Below are 17,891 nucleotides of genomic sequence, written 5' to 3' on the forward strand. Positions count from 1 at the left end.
TATCCTTTGATCGAAATAGATAGAAACCTATTTATACAAGTCATAATTGAACGCACCCTGATCTCGTAGGAAGTGAAGGTGGTTGAGTGATGGAGAAGTGGGGTAATGTGAAAATGCTAGGAGCCACGTCTCCACTATGAAGGGAAACTGGTTAGTTTACACCCACTACTTCTTGCTAACTGTCCGCTTTCCTGACACTTTCTTATAATGGGCGTGTTGTACGCCGCATGCTGTATACCGCCAGACCAATACCCTGATGAGCATCCCTCAATTTGTGACATGTTTGATGTCTCGAGTATTTCCGTGCAAAAGTGCAACAGATTGCTGAGTGAGTCTTGTATGCAAAACCGAGCTATTATAATTAATCGTACGTCAGCTAAATGGCGGATAATCATGCGTGGCAAGTTAAATCATCAGACTTGTCGCAAGATAAATGGTGTGTGACGCCATTAGGTTAGTCTTGGTTGGTCACCTAAGACTTATTATATGCCAGTTAATTCTGTGGCAAAGTTGGACGTCCGAGATTGCAATTTACGGGAAAAAGTGGTCGTTGATTATGGCCACATCCTAATGGCTCCAGGTGATGACATAGTGGCGCGATTGGGACATGCCAGTGGCATAGTGGCGTGAATAGCACCTGGCGTAACCGCAGTCGTTATATCTTGGCATATTGGTGTTAAATCCAAATATGGCTCGACAATGTTGGTTTTAGTCGCCGTATCGAACTTAATGCCCTAGGTAGCATTATTTGGCATCGCAGGCGTAGAGACCTTACCTAAATTAGAGTTTGGCCTGCCAAAAACCTAATCAGCACACGTGGCATCACTACACCAAAAACCCAAATTTACCACGTTTACGTTGCTAATAATTTAAGCAACGCTTATGTTTACCAGGTTTTTAAAGAAATATATATTACTAAAATCTGGTATTTTCTATTACAAATAATATTTAAACCTGACCTGCACTAACCCTTGCAACATTCCACAAAATTATGAACTTAGTTTGAATATACGCAATAATTACATTCAGAACAAGGTCGATTCTTTTTCTGCACTTGGCACAGTGACAGGAAGTCAGGAACCAATTCATCCTTAACCTTCATAAATTACGTCTTTGAAGCCGCCTTCTCAACCAAAGTCTTAAAGTGCATGATGAGCAAGCAAGAAACCAGTTGAACAACATGATGAGAGATTCGCAGTTGGCTACAACAGCATTACAGACAAAGCTTCCGCAATCTTAAGTTTCTCATTCCTTGTATTAGTTACCAAATATTAAACTAATCAATCAATCAGACATGGTGAAATCTGATTTTCTTGAATGCATCATGAAACATATAACATGTTAAATGGAATCCAGTTCCCTTGTGGACACAATCCTTGTATCCAGTGCAAGAACTATCATGAATTGAGAATGAAGTAGATAGTAATATATCATTTTCCAGTTAAAGTAAGACTTCAGCTCCTAAATATCTTGGCAAAACTCGACATAAGTTACACTGACAGACCAGAATCAGTGGATTTAAGAAGTGAACCAAATTTCACTGACTTGAAAAATATGATTACAGTCACTAATAAGTAGATTGTAAGTGTGAATTTAGAGACGATAAACTCAACGCCGTTTAGGTATAGCATCTGTGCAGTTGTCCAGTACCGCGGGATTCATGTTACTATGCACCAAACCATTTAAAGAGGCACTCAGCTTCAACTCTAAGCATCTACCACACTCCTAACTTATAAGAAAAAAGAATTGCGCTTTGGAAGTTCCAGGACAACATTGACTTTGAAACAGACATGAGGATTATAGGGGTAGGAACCTAAAAAGAAAGCACCCAATACTCTCTAACTCATATCAATGAGAACCTCAGGTGATTACCAAGATGTTCGGTGTTAAGGGACTATGTTCAACTATCAAGAGACTGACCTTCTTCTTAGCATCTTAGAATAATGCACAAATCAACCAATCTAAGAACTTTGGATTCTTAAGCAATACCCTTGGAAGTTGGAACATCTCTTCCACCTCGTAATTTGAATACTAATAAAAGAATAAACATCTCTATGACCGCAGGATATTTTTGAGAATATAACGAAGAACTGCAGGGCAATAAGCAACTTACATCAACAGTGTCAGTACCCTTATCCATGAGATCTATCTTTGTCAAGACTCCTAAACTGATCTCTCCTGAAAAATGCAAACAGAAAATACCATAGATAAGAAACTGGGTCATAGGACTATACCTTCTCAATAAATGAGAAAACCATGTAGAAGGTTATAGCGTATCAATGAAAGAAAATATGTTTCCTAGTAATATGTTGTATGAGAAAATAGATAAAAAAGCATCACCTGCTCTCCAGGAAGTGCGCTGAAACAGAGTTGAATATGAGCTCTGCTTGTAATCCCTTTGCATAACCTAAGAAAAAGGTAGCACCAACTTAGCATTAGCCACCTTGTAAACAATGACAACACTCAAGAATAAAAACCGACATTCCAATTATGAATAACAATTCAGGAAAGCAATGCCTCTATGTTACCATTAGATAAGTTCTATAAAACCAACAATGGTATCAAGTAGGGAATACAAATAATACGTTGAAATCTAGAACTCATTTATAGTTTACGGGTAGTATTCATCTAGCGTATATTTCATTCTCAAGAGTATATAAACACTTTCTCAGAGAATGACCAAGTAAAATCAACAACTTGATCATATCCATAGGATAAATCTAAATATGAACCTTCATACACATCTAAGCATTCACTCTTCACATAAGAACAAAAAACTGGATCTCGACGAAGAAGCTATAATTTGAATTGGGAGAGACAAACAGACTCTAGTAAGGAAAATGAGAGGCCAGAAGCAATAAGAAACCCATGGTCCATGCATCAGATCATTAAACAGCTTGGCTGGTCATGCCCAAGGTGGGGACAGAAACGCCTACAGAGATGTATAAGTTTAACATTATTACAGAGATCTCAGCACTATAGTGTAGACAGAAAACCGAGATACCAGACAACTCACCTTCATGTATGGTTCCCATTTCGATCGATTGGCCCAACTCTATCTTCATATGCTTCACGGTGTACTCTTTCACATGCCCAGTTTTCTTCTTTTTTGCTGCATTGGCAACATGAGCAATTTTCAAATTGTAAACTCACAAGTTAAGCGATAGGCTCAATCAAAAGAAAGATAAATCATGCTGCATTTAAGCTAAGGATACATACTGTTTTCCGTGTCGGTTTATCGCCGGTTTATCGTCTTGATAATAGACTATATACAAGCAAGCAAGCATTCAACATTTTGATTTCTAAAGCAAATGGAAAGACAATTCATAGTACAACAACTGTCCAAGTAATCAAAATCAGTCTAGTGTTTCCTCTACGCAATCAAAATTAGTCTAGTGTTTCCTCTATACAAATGGAAATACAGTTCCTAGTACTACAATTGTCTAAGTAATCAACCAGGCTGGTGTTTCCTCTATGCAAAATCAGTCCAAGTAATCATTACGCTCAGGTAATCTACTTGTAAAATCAATACAGTGAAGGCATCACCACTAGAATATCTCCATTAAATATCAAAAAATCCTATATAATAGAGATTATGCAGACAAGAACCATCAGTTGATGAATACAGTAGCTATGGCTGCACTTAACCAACAGTGTCAAAGTTGACGCCAAGTACTTCTAATAATCTAATATTCTAATAATCTGAAATCAGTTGATTATTAGAATGACCCTGCAATTTCCAACGCTTAATATATATGATTGTCTTGCCTGCCAATTAACCAACAAAATGGAGGGATAACTGACTAGAAATTACACAACATGATCAAAACTTGATAAAAAAAAATTCCTAAGGTTAAACAACAGACTGGAAACCTAACTTAATAAAAATGATTACCGTGGATCCTACCTCAAAGGCCCTAGTGAAACTCCAACGAAGTTTATAAGTTTTGATTCGGGGGATAACAACTGACAGCCACGCATTGTTGGGCTAAACCTAGTGAACAATCTACAGTTGCACAAAAAGCTTGGGTTTTAAGAGTGAAGAATCTAACATTAAAAAAAGCACGAAGCATCACATTACATGAATAAGCATGTACTTAAAGAGAAGCAATACAACACCTAGCATCCCTTCCAGATGAAGTGAAAAGCACTGGTGGTGTTCTGGTGTACTTACTGGCCATTATCAACAATTGTTCCGATGTACTGGTTGCATTGGTTCACTTGTTACAAGATATCCAATAACCATTGCAAGTAATTGACTGACCAGCAAAATGCACACCAATGAGGATCAAGATACAAGAATGAGTTTCGACATATCCTACAACCCAAGAGCAAGGAAATAATTAATCAACTAAGCTGAAATTTTCTACAACTTTTTTGGGGGGTCGATAACCTGTAACAGCATGAGAAATACCCAGTAATGACAAGCTGAATAGCTACTTCAGATGGATTTACCAAGAAAGAATAGAAAACGGAGAACATGAGAACATGAGAAATCAAGCTAACACACACAGTATAAAACATGAGATAATTACCTCCCTTAGTAGATAGGATTCACCATGACAAAGCTTCTCAGGTATCATCGTTTTGGTTACTACCACGTTGAAATTTGAACATATACCTTGTTAAGTGGAAATTGATCAGATACATAGCACTTGTAAGACCAAACTTATCAAGTGCTTCCAATTATCAATCAAATGTTTGCAGGACATATACGTCCATCAAATGAGAGAATCATAAGCCGAAATACATCTGTTTGATGCCAGTGACCAAGAGCTCTGTACCTAAGACCACTTCTACCCAAAGGAATGGAAGACTTCAAACTTCCCTTTCCCTGGTGTTGGTAGACACAATGAAGAACAAGTAAATAAGTCAACTTCAAGTAACAATTATCAGTTTAAAATTGAATGGTAGACAGATTTTAATCTCTATCCTAGTAATGAAAAATCTCCAAAAATTACTGCTAAAAACTCCAAACTTTTACCTGCATCACCTCCACCACCACCCATTCTCATAGCAGATCCAGAGTTTATATCACAAACACTGAGAAAATGAGGCACCACCACCAACTAAACCCAAAAATCTGCAGCACTAACCACATAAATCCAAAGGAAACCAATACTTTAAAACTCCATAAAATACTTAAACAAAAACAAAAATTGCAAAATTTGTACAGAATATTACCAACCAAAAGACGTAGTTCATAGAATTAGGCCAAACTGATGAATCGATAATAACAAAAACAAATAAGAAGATTAAGGTTGTACCTGCAGGATCCATTGAGAAGAAACCGAATTCTAGGGTTTGAGTGGTTGAAAGAATGGTCTTTACTGATTCCACTCAGTTCAAACCCAAACCTCAAAACAATCCCATCTCTCTTTCTTCTCGGATTTTTCAGCAACACCAAACTTAATTCAACCAAATCCACACACCAAACTTAGTTCAAACCCAAAACTAACTTCCTCACCTGCTTCGTCTTCTTCTCGATCTTTATTAACCCATTGTTTACGAACATTACATGATTTAGCCGCAGCAAGGGTTTGGCAGAGATGTTGATTTGTGAGAGAACATAGTTTCGATTTGTAAGATTTGATTGGGTTCAGGAGAAATGGATTTTTTTTTAATCTTTTGATTTCTGAAAACGGGGATTTGATTTCTTTGGTTTAGAAGAGAAAAAAGATGGGAGGAGGATAACTCGAGGATAGAGATAAAGGATAAGGTAAATGTGAAAATAGAAGGGAAAACGATAATAATAGAATTTTAAAAGACATTTAAACCCTCAACTATATTAATAATGGCAAGCATGTCCTAGATTATTTATTTATTTTTGTTTTTTTCTGCTAATTAAGATATAGTGCAACGTATGTTAAGTAACAACACGGATAAATGTATGCAACGCATATATACGTTGCAAATTCGAAAATCCAAACGTTGTAAAAACCTTGATTTGGTGTAGTGCATGTGGCCGCGACGCGGTGATAGTTTTTGTGCAGATTGTGCCATGGCCGCGTCAGAGGAGTTATGACGGGGCCACAATGTGGGAACGACCACAGGCATAAGGACAGCCATGGGTGGCTAAAGCAAAAATTGTCTTCTGATTAGAACACGTTGTGGGGCCAAAGTGACATATTGGGGTCTCGCGTTGCTGGTGGCATGTTGTGGGGACAAAGTGACGTAATTTTGGCCATAACTTGAAATTAGGGTTTCGACTAATGCCACTAAAGCAAAAATCGTGTTCTGATTAGAATACCTTGATTGGAGTATGTTATGGCGTTGACCACGAACAAAAAATGGGTTAGCACGTAGTTGCGCTTGTTGTGGCACGTTGGCATGTTGTTGTCGCGGAATGGCATGTTGTCATGTTACTTCCTCGGAGTGGCATGTTTTTATATTTCTGCCAGGAGTGGTGTGGCCTGTCGATGAACATGTTGGCGGTTTGGTGAACTAATTGGCATGGCGGCCGTTTGGCATAGTTTGGCCTTTTAATGTGTGTGAAGGGTTTATCGTGACCTGAATGGTCGATAGAAAATGGGGCCCGCGAGCATGAGGTATGGCCACATTTCGAGTGTATCTGGCACATTTAAAGCGATCTGATTAGCCGGTGGGAAAGAGGGCCGGAAGACATGGATTGGCCACATTCCAAGCACATGTGGCGAATTTTGAGTAACGTGATTGGTTGATTGGAAAGAGGGGGCGGTAAGCAGCATGGGGCGTGGCCATCTGCAGGTGGCGCCTGCTAGGGCGGACTGGCTGGCCTATGGCACGGCCACGCCTTCTTTTGTTGTTGCGCCTACTTTTTCGCGGCTCCTCTTTTATTTCTTATTTTATGATTTTGGGTAGGAATTTGCATCTACTAATCCATGGTGGAATAATTTCCTAGCTTGCCTAGTTTTAATTTTGACTAGCAGGGTCTGATATACTGCGCAGGGCGCAAAACCTAAGTTTTGCAAATTAATTAGGTTGATACCTGACTCTTGTGAATTATCACAAAATTGATTGAATTTTGTGAATTCATACAGAATTCTTTAAATTTATTGCCAGGGAGCAGTATGCTTTCCGACTGAGTACTTTTATGCAGACCTTAACCTTGATATTTCGAGAAATTCATGCTACTCAACTGCGAGTGAACACTAATTGTCACGTCATATCAATATTAAGGATTCAGCCGGGGAACATAGCACAAAAAGTATTCAATGAACCTTATATTAATGAATAATACAGGCAGGGTGTCGAAATTTACAGAATATCTGGGATTGTTTCCACATGCACCATTCTGGATAAATTTCATGTAAATATATTGAATTGCTCAATAGCGCAAGTGAAGAGGCTGTGTAATCATCGCTTTTACATGGCTCTGTCTCTTTGCAGGATGAGAACATATTAAACGCAGAGTTTTACAATTTTAGCCATGAACTAAAAACCGCCATCAACACCTAGGAAACCATGTTTTTACATTCGTTTAAAGGAAGTAAATTCATAAATATGTTTTGTGAATCAAAGGAAAATCGCTAGACTTATTGATATTATTATTCATTGTAAATCTATTTTGAAGTACCAATATGTGTGATTAGTATAACCGCTCATAAACTTGTTTATGTATCTTGGTAAAACTATTCACAAGGCCTGACTTATGTATTGGTATGACTTTTATTAGTGAAACCAATCTTAAGTAATCACTCAAGATGGTATGATCTATACGTTTTAATTGGTGCAACTTTAATCTAGCAATTGGGGAACTGATCCTAGTAAGAGGTGCAACCAATCACAAGTGGGGAATCGATCCTTGTAAGAGGTGAAACACGTTTTTAGATATTGGGGGAACCGATCCTATGAACATGTGCAACAAGTTTTTAGACATCGGGGGAACCGATCCTATGAACATGTGCAACCGAATACAAGTAGTTACCATAAGTATATGGGGAACCGATCCTAATACCTAGTCAACCATGTTTTCGTAACTAGCATGACTATGCGCAGTACTCATATGGAGGTAGAAACGAATTTTGTTTTGGTAGAACTGTTAAACCCGTGATTGGTGATTTAATAGGATAATCAATCACATAGTTCTTAGAAGTCAGATGAACCAATTCTAAACTTTTTTTGAAGTGTGGCAAGTCGGTTCCCAGATTGTAAATATGAAAAAGGATTTACAAAGTAAAGATGTCGACATAATTTGAACATGTTGATAGGTTTTGTAAAACACCTAATTTTATATCTAGTATTTATGCTTTCTTTGATTTGCTTAAGGACTAGCAAAGTCTAAGTGTGGGAGAATTTGATAGGTGTTGTAAAACATCTAATTTTATATCTAGTATTTATGCTTTCTTTGCGATTTTTCTTGTAAATTATGTATCTTATGTTTGAATTTGAGTTATTAGGTACTTTTAAATCATTTGGAGTGAAAGAAGAAGAAAGTACTCAATTGGAGCGTAAAAGACGAAAAGATTAATTTGCAAGCGAGTTACATTTGGAACCGGTTAGGATGTGCAAGATGGAGGTGAAGAATGAACTGTCAGTTCCCCACAACTGACAGTGGATCAAGAGAACGTATGGACATGCCAAATGAACTAAGGTGGCCCTTATCTGCCTCACTTGGGTGGATGTATCCCCTCTATTACAACAGACCTAATTTTCAGAGGAAGAGAATTGGATTTGTTGTATACTGATTATGGCTGGCCCACCGTATAGTGGCAAGACTTTTCAGCCCAACAGAAACTCCTACATGCCGACTTAACCAAGTGGAGATAAACTTCAAGGGCCAGTGATTAACTAATGTTGACACGTCAACTCCAAACGTGTCTTGTACTTATCATGTACTGTAGGCTATAAATACCCGAACAGTTTGTACTTTTTGGATGTAAAAAGAAACAGAAAGCAATAACATCTTTCATTTCCTCTCCACCACGATCTTAGTTAGCTAATGTTTATTTAATACCCCATATTAGTACACTGTTACACTACTTTAATAATTACCATTCCTATATGGAGTTAAATGAAATGAATAGTAGGGTTATTTCATTTTATATTGTGATCACTAGGAAAGGGTTATTTCATTTTATATTGTGATCACTAGGAAAGGGTTATTTCATTTTATAAAACGTTATCAGCACGAATTGCTCCCGACGCTCGACGGCCAAACTGTTATTGTTCAAACGACTAAAATACAGGGAGTATAGGTAGCTATTGTTTCTTTGAATACTTTTCTTAAATGGAGAACCTAACGAAACTCGAATTCGCAGGTCTCGATATCTCAGGAAATAACTATATTTCTTGGGCACTTGATGCCGAGCTTCATTTGGAAGCTAAAGGCCTCGCGCATACTATTACGGAAGGAAACAACGCGTCCAACCAGGACCGCGCTACAGCTCTAATTTTCCTTCGCCATCATCTCCACGATGATTTGAAAAGGGAATATTTGACAGTTAAAGATCCATTTACTTTGTGGAACTGTCTGAAAAAATGGTTTGACCACCTGAAGTTGGTCATACTTCCAAAAGCTCGGATGATTGGTTGAACTTGCGGCTGCAAGATTTTCGATCAGTGGCAGCCTATAACTCTGCTCTGTTTAACATCACCTCAACACTAAAATTGTGCGGTGAAGATGTCACTGACGAACAAATGTTAGAGAAAACATTTACAACCTTTCATGCCTCGAATGTGCTCCTGCAGCAGCAATATCGAGAACGTAAATTTACGGAATATTCCGAGCTAATTTCTTGTTTGTTGATTGCAGAGCAGAATAATGAGCTTTTGTTGAGAAACCATGAAGCTCGTCCCGTTGGCTCCATGGCGATGCCTGAAGCACACACAGCTACGTCCTTTGGACGGGGAAATAATCATGGTAACAAAGGCAAAGGTGGATATGGTAAAGGAAACCAACGTGGGGGACACAAAAATGAACGGGGAAAGGGTACCCGTTACCAGCCATACCAAGGAAAAGGTACCCGTTACCAGCCATACCAAGGAAAATGTACCCGTTACCAGCCATACCAACGTCCGCTGAAAATTGCGGAACCAAAGGAACCGAAGCAAGAAAAGGGAAAGGGTTCTTCTAGTCAACCTCCTCAGAAGGATGTTTGCTATCGGTGTGGCTTAACTGATCACTGGCAGCGTACCTGTCGTACGCCGGAACATTTTGTTAAGCTCTATCAGGCGTCCCTGAAGCGACCAGCCGAAAACATAGAGACAAATTTAATAGAAGCCAGTGCCCCTAGTACCAATAATACCCACTTGGATGTGTCTGATTATCTCGTCGACCCTGAAGGTGGCGAGCCTAGTCAGTTTTCTTTTGATGAGCTGTAGAACTGTTTCTTCCTCATGCTGTAGTATATTTTCTTTTGTTTTCTGTATGTTTTGCTTTTGTTGTATTTTTTGGGTGTGCGTTTTTTTTTTATGTATTCCACATTCTTTTGGTGTATAATATAAGTGGATTTTTTTGAAGTACTTTTGTTAATTTTCACGTCTATTTTTATTGAAGGATATGGATTCCAGAAGTAATCAATCCGAAATGGACGACATGGATATTTGTTTGGTTGACAGTGGAACAACAACACAATTTTTCGAATCCATAAATATTTTATAACCTTAAAAAGGTTCAAGGGTAATGTGAATACCATTTCGGGTTCAAGTAGTTTGATAGACGGCTCAGGAAGAGCATGTATCATTCTACCAGGTGGTACAAAATTAATTATCGAGGACGCCTTGTATTCTACCAGATCCCAGAGGAATCTGTTAAGTTTCAAAGATATTCGGCGTAATGGTCACCACCTTGAAACAGCAGATGAGCATATATAGAGTACTTATATATTACTTCATGTGTCTCGTGCCAGAAGCACGTTGTAGAGAGGCTTAAAGCTATTCTTCTGGGTTATATCTTACGAGAATTCGAACAGTCGAATCTCATACTGTCATTAACCAGAAGTTTAATGACCCTGACTTATTCAAGCTTTGGCATGACCGACTTGGACACCCAGGTTCTACCATGATGGGTAGAATAATACAAAATGCTCATGGACATCTGTTACAAAACCAGAAGCTTTTATTAAGTAAAGATATGAATTGTGTTGCTTGTTTCCTGGGAAAAATGGTTATCAAACCATCTTTAACCAAAGTTATAACTGAATCACCAACATTACTACAAAGGATATATGGAGACATATGTGGGCCCATCCACCCACACTGTGGGCCATTTCAATACTTCATGGTATTAATAGACGCATCTTCTAGGTGGTCTCATGTATGCTTATTATCAACACGTAATGTTGCATTTGCCAGACTGCTTGCCCAGATACGGACATTTATATGAAACTTCCGGAAGGATTCAAATTACCTGAAGGGAAACCACGTCATATGTATTCACTAAAATTAAATAGAGCTCTATATGGATTGAAACAATCCGGGCGAATGTGGTATAATCGCCTCAGTGAATACCTAATAAAAGAGGGATATGTAAATGATCCTATTTGCCCTTGTGTGTTTATTAAAAAGACAGAATCTGGAATTGCAATAATAGCTGTATATGTAGATGACATCAACTTGATTGGAACTCCTGATGAACTCTCCAAAGCAATTGAATGCTTAAGGAAGGAGTTCGAGATGAAAGATCTCGGTAAAACAAAATTTTGTCTTGGCCTACAACTTGAGCATTATGAGAGTGGAATACTTGTCCATCAATCTACTTACACTGAGAAAATTTTGAAGCGTTTTAAGATGGGCGAAGCATATCCTCTTAGCACCCCAATGGTTGTAAGGTCTCTTGATCCCAAAAGAGATCCTTTTCGTCCTAAAGAAGAGGGCGAAGAAATACTTGGTCAAGAAGTACCATATTTAAGTGCAATTGGGGCTTTGTTATATTTAGCTCAATGTACAAGGCCTGACATTTCTTTTGCAGTAAATTTGCTAGCCAGGTATAGTTCTGCACCAACAAAACGACATTGGACAGGGGTAAAACAGATTTTTCGTTACCTTCGTGGTACTACTGACATGGGTTTGTTTTACTCGAAGGATCCTTTAGGTTGTTCGCAGATGACAGGGTATACGGATGCTGGATATCTGTCTGACCCACACAAAGGAATCTCTCAGACAGGGTACGTTTTTACCATCGGTGGTACTGCATTTTCTTGGCGTTCTTGTAAACAAAGCATGCCGGCTACTTCTTCAAATCACTCTGAAATAATTGCTCTCCACGAAACAAGTAGAGAATGTGTGTGGTTGCGGTCGTTAATCGAGCACATCAGAAGTTCTTGCGGTCTAGCTTACATAACCAGTATACCAACGACAATTTATGAAGACAACTCAGTGTGCATCGCGCAAATGAAAGAAGGCTACATCAAGGGTGATAGAACGAAGCACATTTCACCGAAATTATTTTATTCTCACCACCTCCAGAAAAATAACGAGATCGATATCCAAAAGGTACAATCCTGTGAGAATTATGCTGACCTCTTCACCAAGTCTCTACCGACGAGAATTTTCCGGAAGCTGGTATATGGAATCGGAATGCGCCACATGTACAGCAGATAAATTAACAGAAGTTTTGTTCAGGGGGAGTTTGGACTATAACGCGTTGTACTCTTTTCCTTCGGCAAGGTTTTGTCCCACTAGGTTTTCCTTGTCAAGGTTTTAACGAGGCAGCATATGCGTGTCCAATACCGTTCTAAAATTTTTGTTGTACTATTTTTCCTTCATTCGGGTTTTGTCCCACTGGATTTTACCGGCAAAATTTTAAAGAGACAACGTTCTTGAACGGTGGACCATCCAAGGAGGAGTGTTGTATACTGATTATGGCTGGCCCACCGTATAGTGGCAAGACTTTTCAGCCCAACAGAAACTCCTACATGCCGACTTAACCAAGTGGAGATAAACTTCAAGGGCCAGTGATTAACTAATGTTGACACGTCAACTCCAAACGTGTCTTGTACTTATCATGTACTGTAGGCTATAAATACCCGAACAGTTTGTACTTTTTGGATGTAAAAAGAAACAGAAAGCAATAACATCTTTCATTTCCTCTCCACCACGATCTTAGTTAGCTAATGTTTATTTAATACCCCATATTAGTACACTGTTACACTACTTTAATAATTACCATTCCTATATGGAGTTAAATGAAATGAATAGTAGGGTTATTTCATTTTATATTGTGATCACTAGGAAAGGGTTATTTCATTTTATATTGTGATCACTAGGAAAGGGTTATTTCATTTTATAAAACGTTATCAGCACGAATTGCTCCCGACGCTCGACGGCCAAACTGTTATTGTTCAAACGACTAAAATACAGGGAGTATAGGTAGCTATTGTTTCTTTGAATACTTTTCTTAAATGGAGAACCTAACGAAACTCGAATTCGCAGGTCTCGATATCTCAGGAAATAACTATATTTCTTGGGCACTTGATGCCGAGCTTCATTTGGAAGCTAAAGGCCTCGCGCATACTATTACGGAAGGAAACAACGCGTCCAACCAGGACCGCGCTACAGCTCTAATTTTCCTTCGCCATCATCTCCACGATGATTTGAAAAGGGAATATTTGACAGTTAAAGATCCATTTACTTTGTGGAACTGTCTGAAAAAATGGTTTGACCACCTGAAGTTGGTCATACTTCCAAAAGCTCGGAATGATTGGTTGAACTTGCGGCTGCAAGATTTTCGATCAGTGGCAGCCTATAACTCTGCTCTGTTTAACATCACCTCAACACTAAAATTGTGCGGTGAAGATGTCACTGACGAACAAATGTTAGAGAAAACATTTACAACCTTTCATGCCTCGAATGTGCTCCTGCAGCAGCAATATCGAGAACGTAAATTTACGGAATATTCCGAGCTAATTTCTTGTTTGTTGATTGCAGAGCAGAATAATGAGCTTTTGTTGAGAAACCATGAAGCTCGTCCCGTTGGCTCCATGGCGATGCCTGAAGCACACACAGCTACGTCCTTTGGACGGGGAAATAATCATGGTAACAAAGGCAAAGGTGGATATGGTAAAGGAAACCAACGTGGGGGACACAAAAATGAACGGGGAAAGGGTACCCGTTACCAGCCATACCAAGGAAAAGGTACCCGTTACCAGCCATACCAAGGAAAATGTACCCGTTACCAGCCATACCAACGTCCGCTGAAAATTGCGGAACCAAAGGAACCGAAGCAAGAAAAGGGAAAGGGTTCTTCTAGTCAACCTCCTCAGAAGGATGTTTGCTATCGGTGTGGCTTAACTGATCACTGGCAGCGTACCTGTCGTACGCCGGAACATTTTGTTAAGCTCTATCAGGCGTCCCTGAAGCGACCAGCCGAAAACATAGAGACAAATTTAATAGAAGCCAGTGCCCCTAGTACCAATAATACCCACTTGGATGTGTCTGATTATCTCGTCGACCCTGAAGGTGGCGAGCCTAGTCAGTTTTCTTTTGATGAGCTGTAGAACTGTTTCTTCCTCATGCTCTGTAGTATATTTTCTTTTGTTTTCTGTATGTTTTGCTTTTGTTGTATTTTTTGGGTGTGCGTTTTTTTTTTATGTATTCCACATTCTTTTGGTGTATAATATAAGTGGATTTTTTTTGAAGTACTTTTGTTAATTTTCACGTCTATTTTTATTGAAGGATATGGATTCCAGAAGTAATCAATCCGAAATGGACGACATGGATATTTGTTTGGTTGACAGTGGAACAACAAACACAATTTTTCGAATCCATAAATATTTTATAACCTTAAAAAGGTTCAAGGGTAATGTGAATACCATTTCGGGTTCAAGTAGTTTGATAGACGGCTCAGGAAGAGCATGTATCATTCTACCAGGTGGTACAAAATTAATTATCGAGGACGCCTTGTATTCTACCAGATCCCAGAGGAATCTGTTAAGTTTCAAAGATATTCGGCGTAATGGTCACCACCTTGAAACAGCAGATGAGCATAATATAGAGTACTTATATATTACTTCATGTGTCTCGTGCCAGAAGCACGTTGTAGAGAGGCTTAAAGCTATTTCTTCTGGGTTATATCTTACGAGAATTCGAACAGTCGAATCTCATACTGTCATTAACCAGAAGTTTAATGACCCTGACTTATTCAAGCTTTGGCATGACCGACTTGGACACCCAGGTTCTACCATGATGGGTAGAATAATACAAAATGCTCATGGACATCTGTTACAAAACCAGAAGCTTTTATTAAGTAAAGATATGAATTGTGTTGCTTGTTTCCTGGGAAAAATGGTTATCAAACCATCTTTAACCAAAGTTATAACTGAATCACCAACATTACTACAAAGGATATATGGAGACATATGTGGGCCCATCCACCCACACTGTGGGCCATTTCAATACTTCATGGTATTAATAGACGCATCTTCTAGGTGGTCTCATGTATGCTTATTATCAACACGTAATGTTGCATTTGCCAGACTGCTTGCCCAGATACGGACATTTATATGAAACTTCCGGAAGGATTCAAATTACCTGAAGGGAAACCACGTCATATGTATTCACTAAAATTAAATAGAGCTCTATATGGATTGAAACAATCCGGGCGAATGTGGTATAATCGCCTCAGTGAATACCTAATAAAAGAGGGATATGTAAATGATCCTATTTGCCCTTGTGTGTTTATTAAAAAGACAGAATCTGGAATTGCAATAATAGCTGTATATGTAGATGACATCAACTTGATTGGAACTCCTGATGAACTCTCCAAAGCAATTGAATGCTTAAGGAAGGAGTTCGAGATGAAAGATCTCGGTAAAACAAAATTTTGTCTTGGCCTACAACTTGAGCATTATGAGAGTGGAATACTTGTCCATCAATCTACTTACACTGAGAAAATTTTGAAGCGTTTTAAGATGGGCGAAGCATATCCTCTTAGCACCCCAATGGTTGTAAGGTCTCTTGATCCCAAAAGAGATCCTTTTCGTCCTAAAGAAGAGGGCGAAGAAATACTTGGTCAAGAAGTACCATATTTAAGTGCAATTGGGGCTTTGTTATATTTAGCTCAATGTACAAGGCCTGACATTTCTTTTGCAGTAAATTTGCTAGCCAGGTATAGTTCTGCACCAACAAAACGACATTGGACAGGGGTAAAACAGATTTTTCGTTACCTTCGTGGTACTACTGACATGGGTTTGTTTTACTCGAAGGATCCTTTAGGTTGTTCGCAGATGACAGGGTATACGGATGCTGGATATCTGTCTGACCCACACAAAGGAATCTCTCAGACAGGGTACGTTTTTACCATCGGTGGTACTGCATTTTCTTGGCGTTCTTGTAAACAAAGCATGCCGGCTACTTCTTCAAATCACTCTGAAATAATTGCTCTCCACGAAACAAGTAGAGAATGTGTGTGGTTGCGGTCGTTAATCGAGCACATCAGAAGTTCTTGCGGTCTAGCTTACATAACCAGTATACCAACGACAATTTATGAAGACAACTCAGTGTGCATCGCGCAAATGAAAGAAGGCTACATCAAGGGTGATAGAACGAAGCACATTTCACCGAAATTATTTTATTCTCACCACCTCCAGAAAAATAACGAGATCGATATCCAAAAGGTACAATCCTGTGAGAATTATGCTGACCTCTTCACCAAGTCTCTACCGACGAGAATTTTCCGGAAGCTGGTATATGGAATCGGAATGCGCCACATGTACAAGCAGATAAATTAACAGAAGTTTTGTTCAGGGGGAGTTTTGGACTATAACGCGTTGTACTCTTTTTCCTTCGGCAAGGTTTTGTCCCACTAGGTTTTCCTTGTCAAGGTTTTAACGAGGCAGCATATGCGTGTCCAATACCGTTCTAAAATTTTTGTTGTACTATTTTTCCTTCATTCGGGTTTTGTCCCACTGGATTTTACCGGCAAAATTTTAAAGAGACAACGTTCTTGAACGGTGGACCATCCAAGGAGGAGTGTTGTATACTGATTATGGCTGGCCCACCGTATAGTGGCAAGACTTTTCAGCCCAACAGAAACTCCTACATGCCGACTTAACCAAGTGGAGATAAACTTCAAGGGCCAGTGATTAACTAATGTTGACACGTCAACTCCAAACGTGTCTTGTACTTATCATGTACTGTAGGTTATAAATACCCGAACAGTTTGTACTTTTTGGATGTAAGAAGAAACAGAAAGCAGCAACATCTTTCATTTCCTCTCTACCACGATCTTAGTTAGCTAATGTTTATTTAATACCCCATATTAGTACACTGTTACACTACTTTGATAATTACCATTCCTATATGGAGTTAAATGAAATGAATAGTTGTGATCACTAGGAAAGGGTTATTTCATTTTATATTGTGATCACTAGGAAAGGGTTATTTCATTTTATAAAAGGATTTTATTTCTTTTCCTCCCCCTAAAATGGAACCCATGGCTGTTGTTAGATGAGGCCGACACAGATAAGAAGAGTAAAAGAGACATCAGATCGAGAAAATTGTGGATACCGTTGATATAATGACGTTGTTGTTTATAGCAATGGGAGAATTGGTAGGTAAATAAGGAATTACAGATGGGGATTTATAAGATTGAGGTTTCGGTCGAGAATCGAAGTTCTTTTGCATTGAATTTAAGAAGTGTTTTGACAGAAATGGAAGAAATGAAATCGGAGATTGAATATGAGGAAGTTACTGGAAATTAACCGGAGATATTGATGAATTCTGAAGATGATTAATTGAAGCTGAATAAATGGGTTTATAGAATATGGAGTTAGGGTTTGTTGCTGTTGTTGATATCTTGGGATTCATGGAGATGAAGATTTGGAAGCTAAGTCAGAGTTTAAAAGACGAGCCATGGATGAATCACAGATGGGTTACAGATGGTGATGATGGATCTGCTGGTGGTACTAAGAAGTTGCAGCTATGAGCAACTGAAATGGCTTTGAGCTAATGCTGATGGGTTGGAGGAATTC

The 17,891-nt window shown here is 38.8% G+C and overlaps 2 protein-coding genes and 1 long non-coding RNA gene across 17 annotated transcripts; 2 read left to right on the top strand and 1 right to left on the bottom strand.

Annotated features, from left to right (window-relative positions):
* Positions 1 to 880: 880 nt before the first annotated feature.
* On the bottom strand, positions 881 to 5,702 carry LOC113336822. 15 transcript variants are annotated; one of them, XR_003354022.1, is made up of 9 exons: positions 5,268 to 5,702; positions 4,985 to 5,091; positions 4,536 to 4,834; positions 4,175 to 4,318; positions 3,908 to 4,006; positions 3,017 to 3,265; positions 2,341 to 2,932; positions 2,114 to 2,178; positions 881 to 1,251 (listed from the first exon to the last, which is right to left on the bottom strand). It is a non-coding gene; the product is annotated as an uncharacterized LOC113336822 (long non-coding RNA). The 15 variants fall into 15 exon arrangements; XR_003354023.1 differs by having other exon boundaries at positions 3,017 to 3,112; positions 3,220 to 3,265; positions 3,908 to 4,318; XR_003354025.1 differs by lacking the exon at positions 3,908 to 4,006.
* A 3,506-nt stretch (positions 5,703 to 9,208) lies between these two features.
* LOC113336780 lies at positions 9,209 to 10,302 on the top strand. The gene is made up of 2 exons (XM_026582456.1): positions 9,209 to 9,509; positions 9,734 to 10,302. The coding sequence occupies exons 1-2, from the start codon at positions 9,209 to 9,211 to the stop codon at positions 10,300 to 10,302; spliced, it is 870 nt and encodes a 289-aa protein (XP_026438241.1).
* Positions 10,303 to 13,322: 3,020 nt separating this feature from the next.
* On the top strand, positions 13,323 to 14,417 carry LOC113336781. Its single transcript, XM_026582457.1, has one exon. It carries the CDS (start codon positions 13,323 to 13,325, stop codon positions 14,415 to 14,417), a length of 1,095 nt encoding a protein of 364 aa, XP_026438242.1.
* Positions 14,418 to 17,891: the final 3,474 nt, after the last annotated feature.

Source organism: Papaver somniferum, unplaced genomic scaffold (genome assembly GCF_003573695.1).
Source record: "Papaver somniferum cultivar HN1 unplaced genomic scaffold, ASM357369v1 unplaced-scaffold_154, whole genome shotgun sequence".
NCBI classification, from domain to species: domain Eukaryota; kingdom Viridiplantae; phylum Streptophyta; class Magnoliopsida; order Ranunculales; family Papaveraceae; genus Papaver; species Papaver somniferum.